We start from the raw sequence: 12585 nt of genomic DNA, 5'->3' as shown, positions 1-12585 counted from the left end.
GGACCGTTCTGCCCTTGAACTACTATAGAAATCACAGACCTGCCAGTCGGAGCCGCTGAGCAGTGTCTTCTGCCTGTTGGTCCGTCAAGTGGGTGCACAATAAGTCATTTAATTAGCCAATCAATCAGTCATCCAGTCAGTGATCTTGGCTCCCAAAAGCCTTCGCATTCGCAGATATATTCGCGAGCTGATCTGCGATCACAATCAATGGATTCATTTTGATTGCGGCTGCGGCTGCGGCTGCCGTTGCGCCTTTAATTAATCCAGTTTTAATGGAGTGTCTTGCCTAAATTAGTTTGACATTTAAGCCGAGAGAGCTGCGCGTCAAACGGCCGGTGGGTCGGTGTCTGATTCCGTGTCGGTTGTGGATCCACCGCCGGTCATAAATTCGTTGTTCGCGCTCATCATAAATTGCTTTTTAAGCCCGCAAACCCGCAAACGACCGAAACACTGAAACACTGAAGCACTGAAGCACCGAAAGACCAACGGCAAATGTGAAAAGAGCAGCGTGCGATGCCTTTGGCATTCAAATGACCGGACTCTCTGACTTGGCCAAAAACCCCCAGAGCTCGGAGTTGGATTTGGATTCGGATTTGGATTCAGGGGGGCTGGTAGCCCAACCAGTTACCACTTTTAGCGGGCGGGCTCCTAATCAGACGTGTTTGATGAACTTGACGCGGAGTTGGTGGCATACCAAAAACAAAAAACAAAACACAAAACCGCAAACCAAATTAAACAGAAACGCTCGCACAGAAGATTCCCAAAGAAAAACAACTCACAAAACGCACACAAAATTACCGAAAAAGCGAAGTGAATAAAACCTTAAGTTGTTCTCATGCTAATTCGGTTTTATATATTTTGTGGCTGTGGCCATTGCTCGCCTTTATTTGATTTTAATTATGTTAATTGAAAACGAGAAAGGAAGGCCGGCGGAGGTGGACACCTCGAGAGCCCGAATACACTTAAGTTTATCACCTAGGAATCTGCAATCAGAATTAGATGACTTTTTGATATTTGATATTTGGCGATCATTAAAATCTATTCATCCCAGAACAGGCTTCCCATAAAACGATATCTTTTTGGAACGAGATCTAATAATTTGTATTTTGCGTTTGGGAAGTGCAGCTTTTGGATGCATAAATATACATCTTGTTAAGTTATGGCCTTGCACTGTTCAAAAAATATATTTAAACCACTTTTTATTTTTTGTGTTTGAGTACAAATAAAAAGCTGCACTTACCAAAGGGTAAAATCACATTTTTATGGTAACTGAATCTCATTAAAAACCTCAAATTATTCTTTACAAGCAATTGCTCTTAAAATAAGATTAAGTGTTCAATAAAAAGGCTTCTATAAATTGAAATTATCCCTCGAAAGAGTATTTAAAGGAGTGATAAAAGGGAGATTTCGATCTAGAACTGGTGACTTTGTGCGTCAATCAGTTGGCAGATGGATCTGGTTAATCGGAATTCGCCTCTTTGTCTAGCCATGAACTCCCGCCGAAGAGCCAGAATTTTGAATGGTTACTCAAGTTACTCAACTTCGAATTGGAGAACAGCGGGTTAAAGTGGAACCAGTTGGCACCAACGAGCCAGCGCACCACAGCACCACCGAAACACTGAGTACACCACACCTGGCGGAGTCTGCGCTCTGGCAAACCTACCTCAATGACCATCTCTTCTGGCCGCCGCGATGCAGCGGATGTATCTCTCGGATACAAAGTCGCTCCGCTCGAGAGCGATGCGATGCGAACCGATCCGCGTATAAAACCAATTTGAGCAGCCGCCTGCGAACCAGTTGAGCGCTGACTTTGCAAACGTTTTCACGTCTCCAGGCCAAAAAGACACCGTAAGCTAACGAGGCCAACACAACAAATGCATTGGCCAAAAAGCCGCAGCAAACAGGCAAAGACAATCCCCCACGAAACACTTTTCATTTCGCGCTTGACTTTGCTTACTTCTTTCTGACTTTGCTGAGTTTGCTGGCTTTGCTGCTTTTTCTGGCTTTGGGCTGGCTTTGTTTTGGCCTGGCTTTTTGCGGAGCAAGTCAAGTGTTTGGGCCCAGACTTTGGGCCGTTTTATTCGTTCAACGGGCGCTCGAGCGAACGGTTGTTGCTTTGTCTTTCGACTTTGGCGCTGTATCTGTATCTCTGCATCCGACGGATACGCGATTCGATTTGAGCCGTTCCGCGTCCGCTGTGTGTGTGTGCGTGTGAAGAAAGAGCTATATTTATATATAGATATAGATACGTATATATCAAATATATTTTGCTGCTGGTGAAATAGCCACAGCAATCCGCGGGCCGTTAAAGCAATAGTTTTTCCAGTGTTCATTACATAAAAATCAACGCAAATTTATATAGTATTTGTATACAAACGTTTGCCCAGCGAGAAAATCTTATGCAAATGCGTTTTCAAAAATAATTAAGCGCCAGCCTCGAGATTTGGCAAGAAAGTCAGTCAGTTTGCAGCGCCCCAGTGACTTGGGATTTCTTGGATTTAATTCGGATCTCGGATTTCGGATTTCGGATATAGCAGCCCAGTGCAACCTGTAAATAAATCAAAGGTAGGCCCTCGGCAAACGCAAACTGCAGCCTGCAAATCGCTTATACAATGTGTGTGTGCTCCAATTCGAACTTACATAACATAACAAACTTATATGTGCGGCCACGCACATAATGATGTATCGCTATCGGCGGCATTAGCATAATTCAATGCCTACCAAAATCCGAGATCTGTCACAAATCGGAGCAATTTGCGTAAGCGGCCGTCATTAAGAGGTGTTCGAGTCTGTTTGGCTTGTGCAGCTCGGGATAATAACCCAGGCTTTGCCATGATGATGCTGTTCGAGTGGCCATTACATGTGCCACATGAATATGCAAAAGAACAAGTCAACTTAACAACTTGCCCAGCGGGGAGCCACTAGTGATCTGAGCCCAGTTTGCACAACAGGGGAAAAAATAGCTTGTAAATAGATTTGCAGTTTTAGCTAAACAAACTAACAAAGCATAGTTTTTTTTCATTTTATTTATTGGTATATTAAAAATATTTTCAGTTCTTTGCTTACCTAAAATCCGATCTAAAAGTATGCTTAAATTAATACGTGTTAATATGAACATAAATCTTGGCCCTCGTTTTTGCATAGTTTTGTTTTATTCATGAAACTGTTATGCACATAAGTGGAAAACATTAATAATTAACCGCTGTTATTAATTTTACCTATATATTAGAATTTATTTTTGTGTGTCAAAACAATCTTGATCAATAAATTTAGAAAAAAACGAGGCTAAAGCATAATCACATTTGACGTTGCATAAATCTTTGACTCTTAAAACTAGAAAAATTAACTAAAATTTTAGAAAAACTATACTCAAACTTTCTAGAATTATTAGTATCCCAAACTAATTGAAAAACTCATTCCATATTTTAGTTATTTTTAGGGCAATTTGGCACGCTAACCAATATTTTAAGTGATTTTATTAAGCCATTTTGGGCGACTTGATAGTTTGACCTTATAGCTGAAACAAACTTGTTTATTGGATAACACCTATTAGTATTAATTTATGCAAAGTTCCATTTGTATAATACCAGAGCATTTTTTCCAATTAGCAAGTTCTGTTTCGCTAAGCTGGTTTCATTTTGAGTCTCTTCTGTGGTTAGTGCTACTTCGATCCCTAAAACCTGCAAAAAGCCTGCAAAAGGTGTAGGAATGTATAAATTCTTCGGTAAACTGCATAAAAACAATCCAACGGAGTCACTTGCATTTTCTGTTCGTAGCAAAGTCGAAGCCAAAAGCTGCCATGCAATCGATGACTTGGACAAAAATAACTTGTTGTTTGCGATTGTTGTTGGAGGTGCAGGTTAAATGCAACAGCCACAACCGCTGAGAGTGGATTGGGATTGGGATTGAGATTGAGAGTCACAGCAGCCACCCGCTTGTCCTACACCCAGAAAAAATATTCATAGAAATCTTTCACTTTATTAAAAGGGGAGAGAATAGTTTTGAATGGGAAATAACACAACTTTATGAAGTAACTTGCAAATAAATATATAAAGTATATGTGATAATAAAACTATTTTATTTCAAGTTAAATTCCTTTAAAGAACTGCCAGAAAATGTATCTTTGAGTGCAGCTATGCAGCGCATTCTTGGAAAATCTCTGCGTTTTTTGCCGAGTATCTGTGCTTGCGATGGCGGGTGTTTTTATTTTTTTTCCCCGTGTTTTTATGTTGCGAACACTCGTATATATCGTATATAGTGTGTGTGCATCTCTGCGTTCAATTGCACATCAGCTTGGCAAGTATCCGTACCCGCAGCCGTAATTTATTTGCATTGTTTAGCTCCGTACCGTTTTCTTGTGTGGCTGCAATAAGACTTAAACTGCACAAAAAAGCGGCGATTTACATAAAATTTATTGCTGCCACATTACAAGTTAGTTAGTTAATGTTGCCCGCCGGCTGGATGGCTGGCTGGATGGCTGACTAGATGGCTGAATGGCTGAGTGCTGCTGCTGTTTAATTGTGTGAAAAGTGTTTACTGCAACGTGCGGATTCGGATTTGCCCAAGTGCCGGCACATCACGTATACGACACGTGGCGAGCCTTGAACTCGACCAAAAGGGTTTCGCTCGAACCGGTTCGCTCTGCACTCGCAATTGAGGAATCAAACCAGAACCGATGTGCCAGTCACCAAGCGATCCCGATCAAATGCCAAGTGAAGCTGCCTCGAGAACACCAACTTTTCGGCAGACGACAATGTTATATCTTATAGTATATATAATCGAACAGATAAATTATTCAGTTTATGTTAGCTAATTCATTCAAATTATGGACTTACCGTTTGCGTCACTGTGATTTTATGGTTGTCGCGGAAAGATTTTCGAGTGTGCGATCATAAATTCTGTGCTCAGATCTGCAGATCTTCGGAACGTGTTATTCAGCAAACGTGAAACTAAATGGGTGTGTTTATCATAGAAAGATCCTAAAAAGAATGCAAGGTTCAAAACACTCTTGGTTTCACTTCATCAGCAGCTGTAACAAATTCAAAAGAGTATAGATTTAAAGGAAATCCACTTAACCGCAGCTTAAGAAACTCTTAACAAACGATGTCCTCGCTGGCACAACAAGTTGGTGATTAATATGTGAATGAGTTGCTCAACAAAAATGCCCAAGAATCAATGAAAGACTTGAAAAGTTCCCCGTTCACCGACGAATGTTGATCTCAATATCACACATTTTTCTTGTAGAAGAGCTGGCCGACAAGACGGACAAGTTTAAGGCTTAAGTTTGAATAAAAGATTGCGAAATAAATAAATATAAATAAGTAAAAAAGGTGTAGTCTTTGCAAAGAGTATTTTACTCCGTGGCAACATCAATGCCTAATGATTCGGATGGTTTTGGGTCTCGTATCTTTGTATCTTTGTATCTCTGTAGCTCTGTATCTCTGGGATGCAGGCCTAATCCCCACTTCGAAGGCAGCCAGAGGGCAATTCACACTACAAATTGGATGAGTTGCGATCTCTGGCCCGTCGAGGGTTGTCAGATCTTGGATCTTGGAGTGAGCAAGGGAAGGGCACCTCCAACGAGACGTTGCCGTGGCGAATCTAAAAATATCCGCTTATATCCATCCATCCATCCATCCATCCATCCACTGATACTGATGGCTATCTTCTGCCCAGATATGCCCAGACTGACTGAAATGTTTCAGCGGCACCATCAACCATAAACCATTGATGATGGCTGCTGTGCCCTTGTAACGATTGTTATTTCTGCCGAAGCACAAATGCTGATATACGTATGTTAATGACGGATGGACATCGCCATCATCGGCATCATCGGCTTGGAATCGAAAAAAGCTATACTTGTATACCTGCCGGACGGACATGAGTACATCTGTTCGATCGGTAGCCGATCGGTCTTTTCTTTTGTGGCAGCTGCTGATGGCATTTAAATCACTGAATTGGCATTGTGTGATCGATCAATGCTTCTCGACGGCATCTTGCCGCATTTAATGGAATTTTAATTAATAATTTGTTCGGGCGACCTTTTAAGCCCGCCTTCCAGTTCCCCACCACCACCTCCACTTCCTGAACGCATATTTTTCGGGCCAACAATGGGTATTATGGCTGCCGAGGAAGGTTTCCTAGACTAAACCATAAATCAGCGTTCTTTGCAAGCTACTGTTTGCGGAGCGAAAACCCGAACCAGTCATTATTTCTCTTTCCATTCCATTTAATTGCTGTTTTTCACAAGCTCTCAATCTCCATTGAAATATGGTTATACAAACAAGAAATTAAGATGCAATAATTAATTGGCTTACATTTTCCCGCTCGCAAACCAGTTGTCTCCCAACTTTCCTTAAACTTGAGCATTGAAAATTAATAAACCCATTACTTTTCGTTAGGCTCGAGCAGTTTCCTTGCGATTTTATGTTGGGGCTGATCGATAAATAAACCATGAAAATGCGGTCTTGAGTCGTCAAGCTCATTATTGCTCAACTTCATTACAAAGTCGGGCAGATACCAATTGGATTAAAGTGTTGTATGTTTGGGCAGGAAAATAATAATAATCATTAATGCTGCCACGCAGCCTTTGAATAAAAGTAATAATAGTAATAAATAGTAATGTTATTGGAAAAACAATAATTTTTATTAAATTTGATTATATATTTATTAATTTATGCATTTAGCGTTTTGTTTTTGTATAAGCTTTTTTTTATAAATGTCTTTGTTTTACCAGTTTGTTGATGTTTATAATTTGGTAAATGTTGGACTTATCTTTTTATTAAGTATATGGTTAAAGTTCCTCAGGCCTTTCTGTTTTATTGTTTGTTTTGTGCAAATGTTTATATAATTATTTCACTCTTATCACATTTGAGACTTTGCTGGTATCTGCAATTTGGGTAGATTTTGTTTTTAACAATTTATGTTAAATTTGTGGGCTTTGGTGTAGCTGATTCGTTTAAATTTGCTTTGATCGCTTCGTTTTAGTACAAGTCCGAGTTTGAGCCGGTTTTTCTGAGTTGTGTGATCAACTTTTAGTCTTTTAACATTTTTTTTCTTGTTGATTTGCTGCTGCTTCGAATGTGTGTATGTTTGTGTTTTTGGCGATATTGATTTTTCGCATTAAGCGCATTTCTGCGTACCGAATTTTCAAGGCCAATAATCGTCGTTGATCTCTGGAGCGGGGGAGGGGGTGGAAGTGGGCGGGAAGTGGTTGAAGGGGATTCCAGGGGGTGCCGGTCGAGCGGGTTTTTCACTCGATTAAACGGCGTCCATTTATCGCTGTCATTTCTCTTCGGCAATTCGCGTTGCTTTTCCGAAACAAAATATGTGTGTGCAAAAGTCCAAGTTTGAAGTGTCAACGCTGTCGGCCTAATCAATTTGGCTAACCGCTACTTGGGAGTCGGATGAGATGATTAGGCCATGTTTGCCGCCCGGTTATGTAAGTGCTGGCCATCCATCTCCAATCCGAGCTAAGAGATACGAGATTTGAGATACGAGATGCGAGACACGAGATCCAATCCGCGGGGCGGAGGCACCAAGGCAATAAGCCACCAGCCATCAGCCATCAAGCATCATGGAATCAGGCATCTCAGGTGCCGTCATCGCCGGGTTTCAACATATTTCTGCAGCTTTTTATTTTCCAGCATTGAACCATTGTTGCCGCTGCCGCCGAGCGGCAGTTCCGCCAATTAGCGACGCTTCCGCTGCTGCACACAAACGAGAAACGAGAAATAATTTTCTCGGCTTTTCCTTTCTGCTTTTCAGCTTTTCTCGTCCATTCATTTTACTTTGTTGCAGGGGCTAGAGCAGAAAAATGCGCAAATTAATATTAAATTATCCCCTCGTCTTGTTTGCCCGCTTTGACAACTAATTGTTTAATAAACATCGATTGTTTCGCTTTCTTGATCAGCACAGGATAACCCAAAAGAAACTAGTTTCCAGATAATTGATTTTCGAAACAAGAGTGGCCAACCTTGATCCAAAACTTTAATTAGCCATTAAGTGCAATAAAAGAACTGGAAACCTTTTGGGCTAACAACTTTCATTGAAAACGATTAAGGTGTTTAAAACCCAAATACAAAATGAAGTCAAGGGCAGTGCTTTCTTTTCTTATTTTTCATTGTTTCCTCAATGTAATTTGAAAAATTTGCATAAATTTACAGAGGCGAAAAGCCATAAAACATTGCGCCCTCGGTTACGCGTCAGAAATTAACAAATTAGTGCGATGTTTCGCAAGGCAACGCCAACAAACTTCCGAATTAGCCGCAGACCCAATCAACGAAGCCCGCCGAAACCCAAAAAACCCAGCATGAAATGTAAAATGAGACTTTCAAAATGTGTTTCCAAAACGAATGCCGCACATGCTCGCGGCATGCAGATGGCCCGCAGTTATTTACTTGCAGTGCGGCTCAGGAATTCGTTGGCCAGTAGAATCTGGCCAAACTAACCAAACTAACCAAGCTAACCAGCCGCAGCCAACTGATGGAGCATGCCAGATGGGCAGATGGGGTCCCCAGAGCCCAGGGTCCGCCATCTATAGCATAAAGTCTGCAGTCTATAGTCCATAGTCCATAGGCAACCGCTTCTCACGCTTGTCAGAAAATGTCAGAAGTGAGGATGCCATGCATACTGGGGGGATGCCCAGAGTGGGGCTTCTTCTTTTGGCCAGTCAGCACCGAAGACCGAATGCCCTTGGTAAAACACATCATTAAACACCGAATACTACCCATTTGTTTTACAGACGAATCAATGATTTATTGGAGGAAACATCAGCTGTTAATTATTTTTAAAAGATTAGCTGAATTCCAATGGATTTACATTTAATTACCTTACAACTCCAAACGAAGTTGAGATGCGTTAAAATCAATTACTTTTCGGCTTATAGCTTATCTTAAGGACTTGTGGGCGTCAGTTGGCTTCAGCTTGAGTGCTTTCCCATTAGCCAGAAAGTCTGGTAAGCGATTCGAAATATGTTTGGCGGAAACAGTAAACAAAAGCTGCGGGAAAGGGGATTCCAGGGGGGATTAATGGGAAACTTCGAGCGGGGTTCCGACCAATTGTCGCAGGCGCCATGGCCATTGAAAATGATGAAAGACAATCTGCCCAAATGGACAGCCGGATGACTGCTGTGTCATCTCGCAGGCGCCTCTTTGTTCGGGAGACTCATCCCGTCCAGTCCCTCCTCATCGTCATCGGAGATCCATGAAACTGTTACCAGTTTGCCAGTTTCAGTTTTGCGTGAAGATGGCTTTTGCCTCGCCTGCCACCGATGACCTTTTACGTCGCCTTAAGACTGCCTTCACTTCATCACGGACTCGCCGAGTCTTCGCAGAGAAGGCGAAAATTTGCATATCATTCGTTTCTGTTTTCAACTTTTCTGTTTATCTGTTCCCCTGCTTTTCTGCAGCCGGCGGATTCCCAACTCCTGGCGCTGGAAATTAGTTGCGCGGGAGGCCGAGATGAAAACAATTTACGATTATTCCGTCTGGGATCCCTGCCTCTCTGATCTGCTGGCCTTTTAGCCTTTCAGCCATCGACATCCGCCACGCATCCAGCGGCCATAAATCGCGATAAAATGTCAAGGATTTCTCGGGGATCCGAGTGAAAGAGCAGCCGAGATTAACCAAGGGAATCGCCGGTCCAGACGGGTTGACAATTTAATTGAGCCTGCAAGGCCGCCTCTTTCACTCGCTGCCACGAAAACAATCAGCAATAAAAATTCCAAAATAAATCACTCAATTCGCCAAAAGAGCGCTAAACGGGTTTGCATAATAGATTCTTTTCGCCGATCGGATCTGCCATTGACTGATTGTCTTTTAATGGCGTTCCAAGCACTTCGAATGCCCTCTGTTAATTTGACAACTTGTGATTGATGTGCGGTGCAGGTATTACATTATGAAATGGGTGTTTTCAATAGAAAATAATTCTGAATGGCGGCTAAGTGGGTCACCCACTGACAATTGCTGGCGTATCCTGTTGGGCCAGACAAGGTGTGGGTTACCCACCGATTTCGGATTTCGGATTTCGGAGTGGTTTCCATCCATCCCGTGTCAGCCGAGTGTCGAGTGTCGAATTTTAAAGAAAATCAATTAGCCGAGATGGAGCATCCGGCTGGCGGAGGTGATGAGTCAAGCAAAGATCTTGGCGGCGTGGGTTTGGCATGTAAATTGCGTCTAAGCCTCGTCTGGTTGGTTTTGTAATGAGCCGAAGCCCACTTCAACCTGTTGACGAGGGAAGGTAAACCCACTGCCATGTTGGGCATTTTGTTTCCGAGTTTCATCACCTGTTGGCCATTATATTTTATTGGAGCGCTGCCTGTTTCTTTGTTAATTGCATAGTTAGCTTTGCACAGGGGTGTTTAACTCTTAATGCGGATTAAATCAACGTTAAGCTATTTATAGGTTTCAGTAAACATAACGGTTTAACATATCGGATTTTAGGACTCAATAATTATTGGTAATTACCACCATAACATGCTACTTGGACAACGTGTGGTATGAGTAATTTTTTACACATACTTTACATACGTAAACACATGGCGTATGAGTAATATATTTTTCTTAATTCCCAAAAAAAGAAAGAAGAGGAATCTAAGCTTTACAGTTAATTATTCTATAAATGTGTATTCAATGCTATATACCGGTTAATAATACAAATACCCTTATTTACCGTTTGTAGTTTATTTCCATTCCAACTGACTTTGTTTTCTTTTTCTTTGCCTTTTTTGCCCGTTTTAGCCATGTGCCGGCCATAAACCGAAGACACGCTTCCTAATTGAAAACAGAGCCAGCTAAATGGACGCGTAGCAAAAGGCCAACAGTGCGAGCGAGAGGGCGAGTGAGTGCGACAGAGAGCGAGCGAGAGAGAGAGAGAGAGCGAGCGAGACGATCGTGATTTGGATTTTCAGCTTGATATCAAAACGGAGCGGACAGCAGCGAAGCGGACGAGAAAAACAAAATCCACGCCAAAATGTCCAACGCCACAAAAATGGTTTACAGTTATAGAATTTTATGGCTTTCCGGCGTTTTACTAGGTGAGTAGTGGCCTCAATAAAGACTTCGGTTTCGAGTCGACGAGACGTCCGCAGAGCCACAAATTAAATGCTAAGTGCGTCGATTAAGCCACTCTTTAAGCCGCCTGTCGTCCACCGTGTGTTTCCATCGTGTTAGTGGGCCACTCCGAGTGTTTGGGCCATGCGTGAGCCAAATACTTAACCAATTGGCCATGGTCAATGTGGGCGGAGGAGGAAGCATTAAAAAGGCAAGACACCTGGCTAACTAACTGACTATAGTGCAGGTGCAAAACAGTTGTCCAAAAGGGATATAATTCTTTGTTAAGGCAGCCAAGAAATTAAATTTAAATTGGAAGAGGTTTTAAAATATTTCATTAATGGAAAATCTATTATATACAAATGTTTGTACAGATAAATATTATTATTACGTATTTTAAGTTTAATGTTGAAACAATAAATTATACTTCAGAAATATTTATGATATTCATTAGTACGACTTCCCTTTATAAATATTTGTTTTATCAACCAATCATTTGCATATTTCTCCCATTTAAAGGTCCCATCTTGCTGGCCGCCATCGCGGTTCAGGGCCAAGAGCCAGCCAGTCCAGTATTTCAAAACCACAAGACGAAGGAGTGGACGAATTTAGACAACATAACCTTCTCGTTCGATTGCAAGAGGCGTTCTGTGGGCTTCTATGCGGATATGGAGTACAATTGCCAGGTGAGAAAGTGGTTGGCTTACCACAAGAAAAAGAGAGAGAGGAAGAAAGTGGCAGAGCTTGAGCCAAGCTTTCCGATTTTCCGAGTGCCTGAAAGTATGCCATATAATACTCGATACTTCAACGTAATCCAACAGATCTTTCACATGTGCGATGAGGAGGGAAATCGGATTCCACACTTGTGCGCAAACGAAACGAGCTTTAACCAGGAGTACAGAATCTGTGATTGGGACTACAATTTCAACTGCACAGAGTCACCCGTAAGATAAAATATATTTTCTTAATAAGTGAAATTAATTAAATAGTTATATTACCCAACAGAAATGGTTCTACCTGAACGAACTGACCTACGCCACTGATCCGCCAGATGAAGACGACGAGGATTACTGAACGATTCGCAACTAATTAAATATTTATTGTCTCTCCAAAAGCAAACTAATTAAATTAAACGCCCCCTGAAAATGTGCAGTGTAATCGTAGCTGAAAGCAAAAATGTGTGAAAATAATGTGTAAAATTCCATGCAAATGAGATAAACTAATTTAAGCGCCTTGTTGACGATTTGTTGAGTTTCGTTTTGTACCTTTGTATTGTAGTCTAATTAATTGAGTCGTGCGAGGAGTCGTGTTGTGTATATAATGTATATAGAGATGGTCCCAGTTCCATTTCCACGCCACTTTCAAATCCATTCAACAAACTTCCATTCGAAACACCCGGAAAACACCTCGGATGGGCCGCCACATTAATGTATAATTTACAAATAATCTTCGTATTTGTAAGCAATATAAAACCGAAATAAAAACAAAGCAAATTAATAGCCTAATGCTCGTCTAATCAATTGACTAAACAAAA

General features: G+C 41.5%; 1 protein-coding gene across 1 annotated transcript; it reads left to right on the top strand.

The window, feature by feature from the left end:
- Positions 1 to 1971: 1971 nt before the first annotated feature.
- Positions 1972 to 12556, top strand: LOC108099216. The gene is made up of 5 exons (XM_017202595.1): positions 1972 to 2565; positions 10740 to 11035; positions 11571 to 11737; positions 11873 to 11995; positions 12057 to 12556. The coding sequence occupies exons 2-5, from the start codon at positions 10972 to 10974 to the stop codon at positions 12123 to 12125; spliced, it is 423 nt and encodes a 140-aa protein (XP_017058084.1). The 5' UTR covers positions 1972 to 2565; positions 10740 to 10971; the 3' UTR covers positions 12126 to 12556.
- Positions 12557 to 12585: the final 29 nt, after the last annotated feature.

The sequence above is a fragment of the Drosophila ficusphila genome, unplaced genomic scaffold, assembly GCF_018152265.1.
Source record: "Drosophila ficusphila isolate 14025-0441.05 unplaced genomic scaffold, ASM1815226v1 contig_286, whole genome shotgun sequence".
Taxonomy (NCBI): Eukaryota; Metazoa; Arthropoda; class Insecta; order Diptera; family Drosophilidae; genus Drosophila; species Drosophila ficusphila.
This window is presented reverse-complemented; position numbering and strand designations above follow the sequence as displayed.

What these genes read in the sequence shown, in the direction of transcription:
- LOC108099216 (XM_017202595.1), top strand. Translation starts at nt 10,972, where the DNA reads ATGTCCAACGCCACAAAAATGGTTTACAGTTATAGAATTTTATGGCTT. An exon ending in GCTTTCCGGCGTTTTACTAG is followed by an intron (nt 11,036 to 11,570) that starts GTGAGTAGTGGC and finishes TCCCATTTAAAG; the next exon opens with GTCCCATCTTGCTGGCCGCC. An exon ending in ATATGGAGTACAATTGCCAG is followed by an intron (nt 11,738 to 11,872) that starts GTGAGAAAGTGG and finishes GTAATCCAACAG; the next exon opens with ATCTTTCACATGTGCGATGA.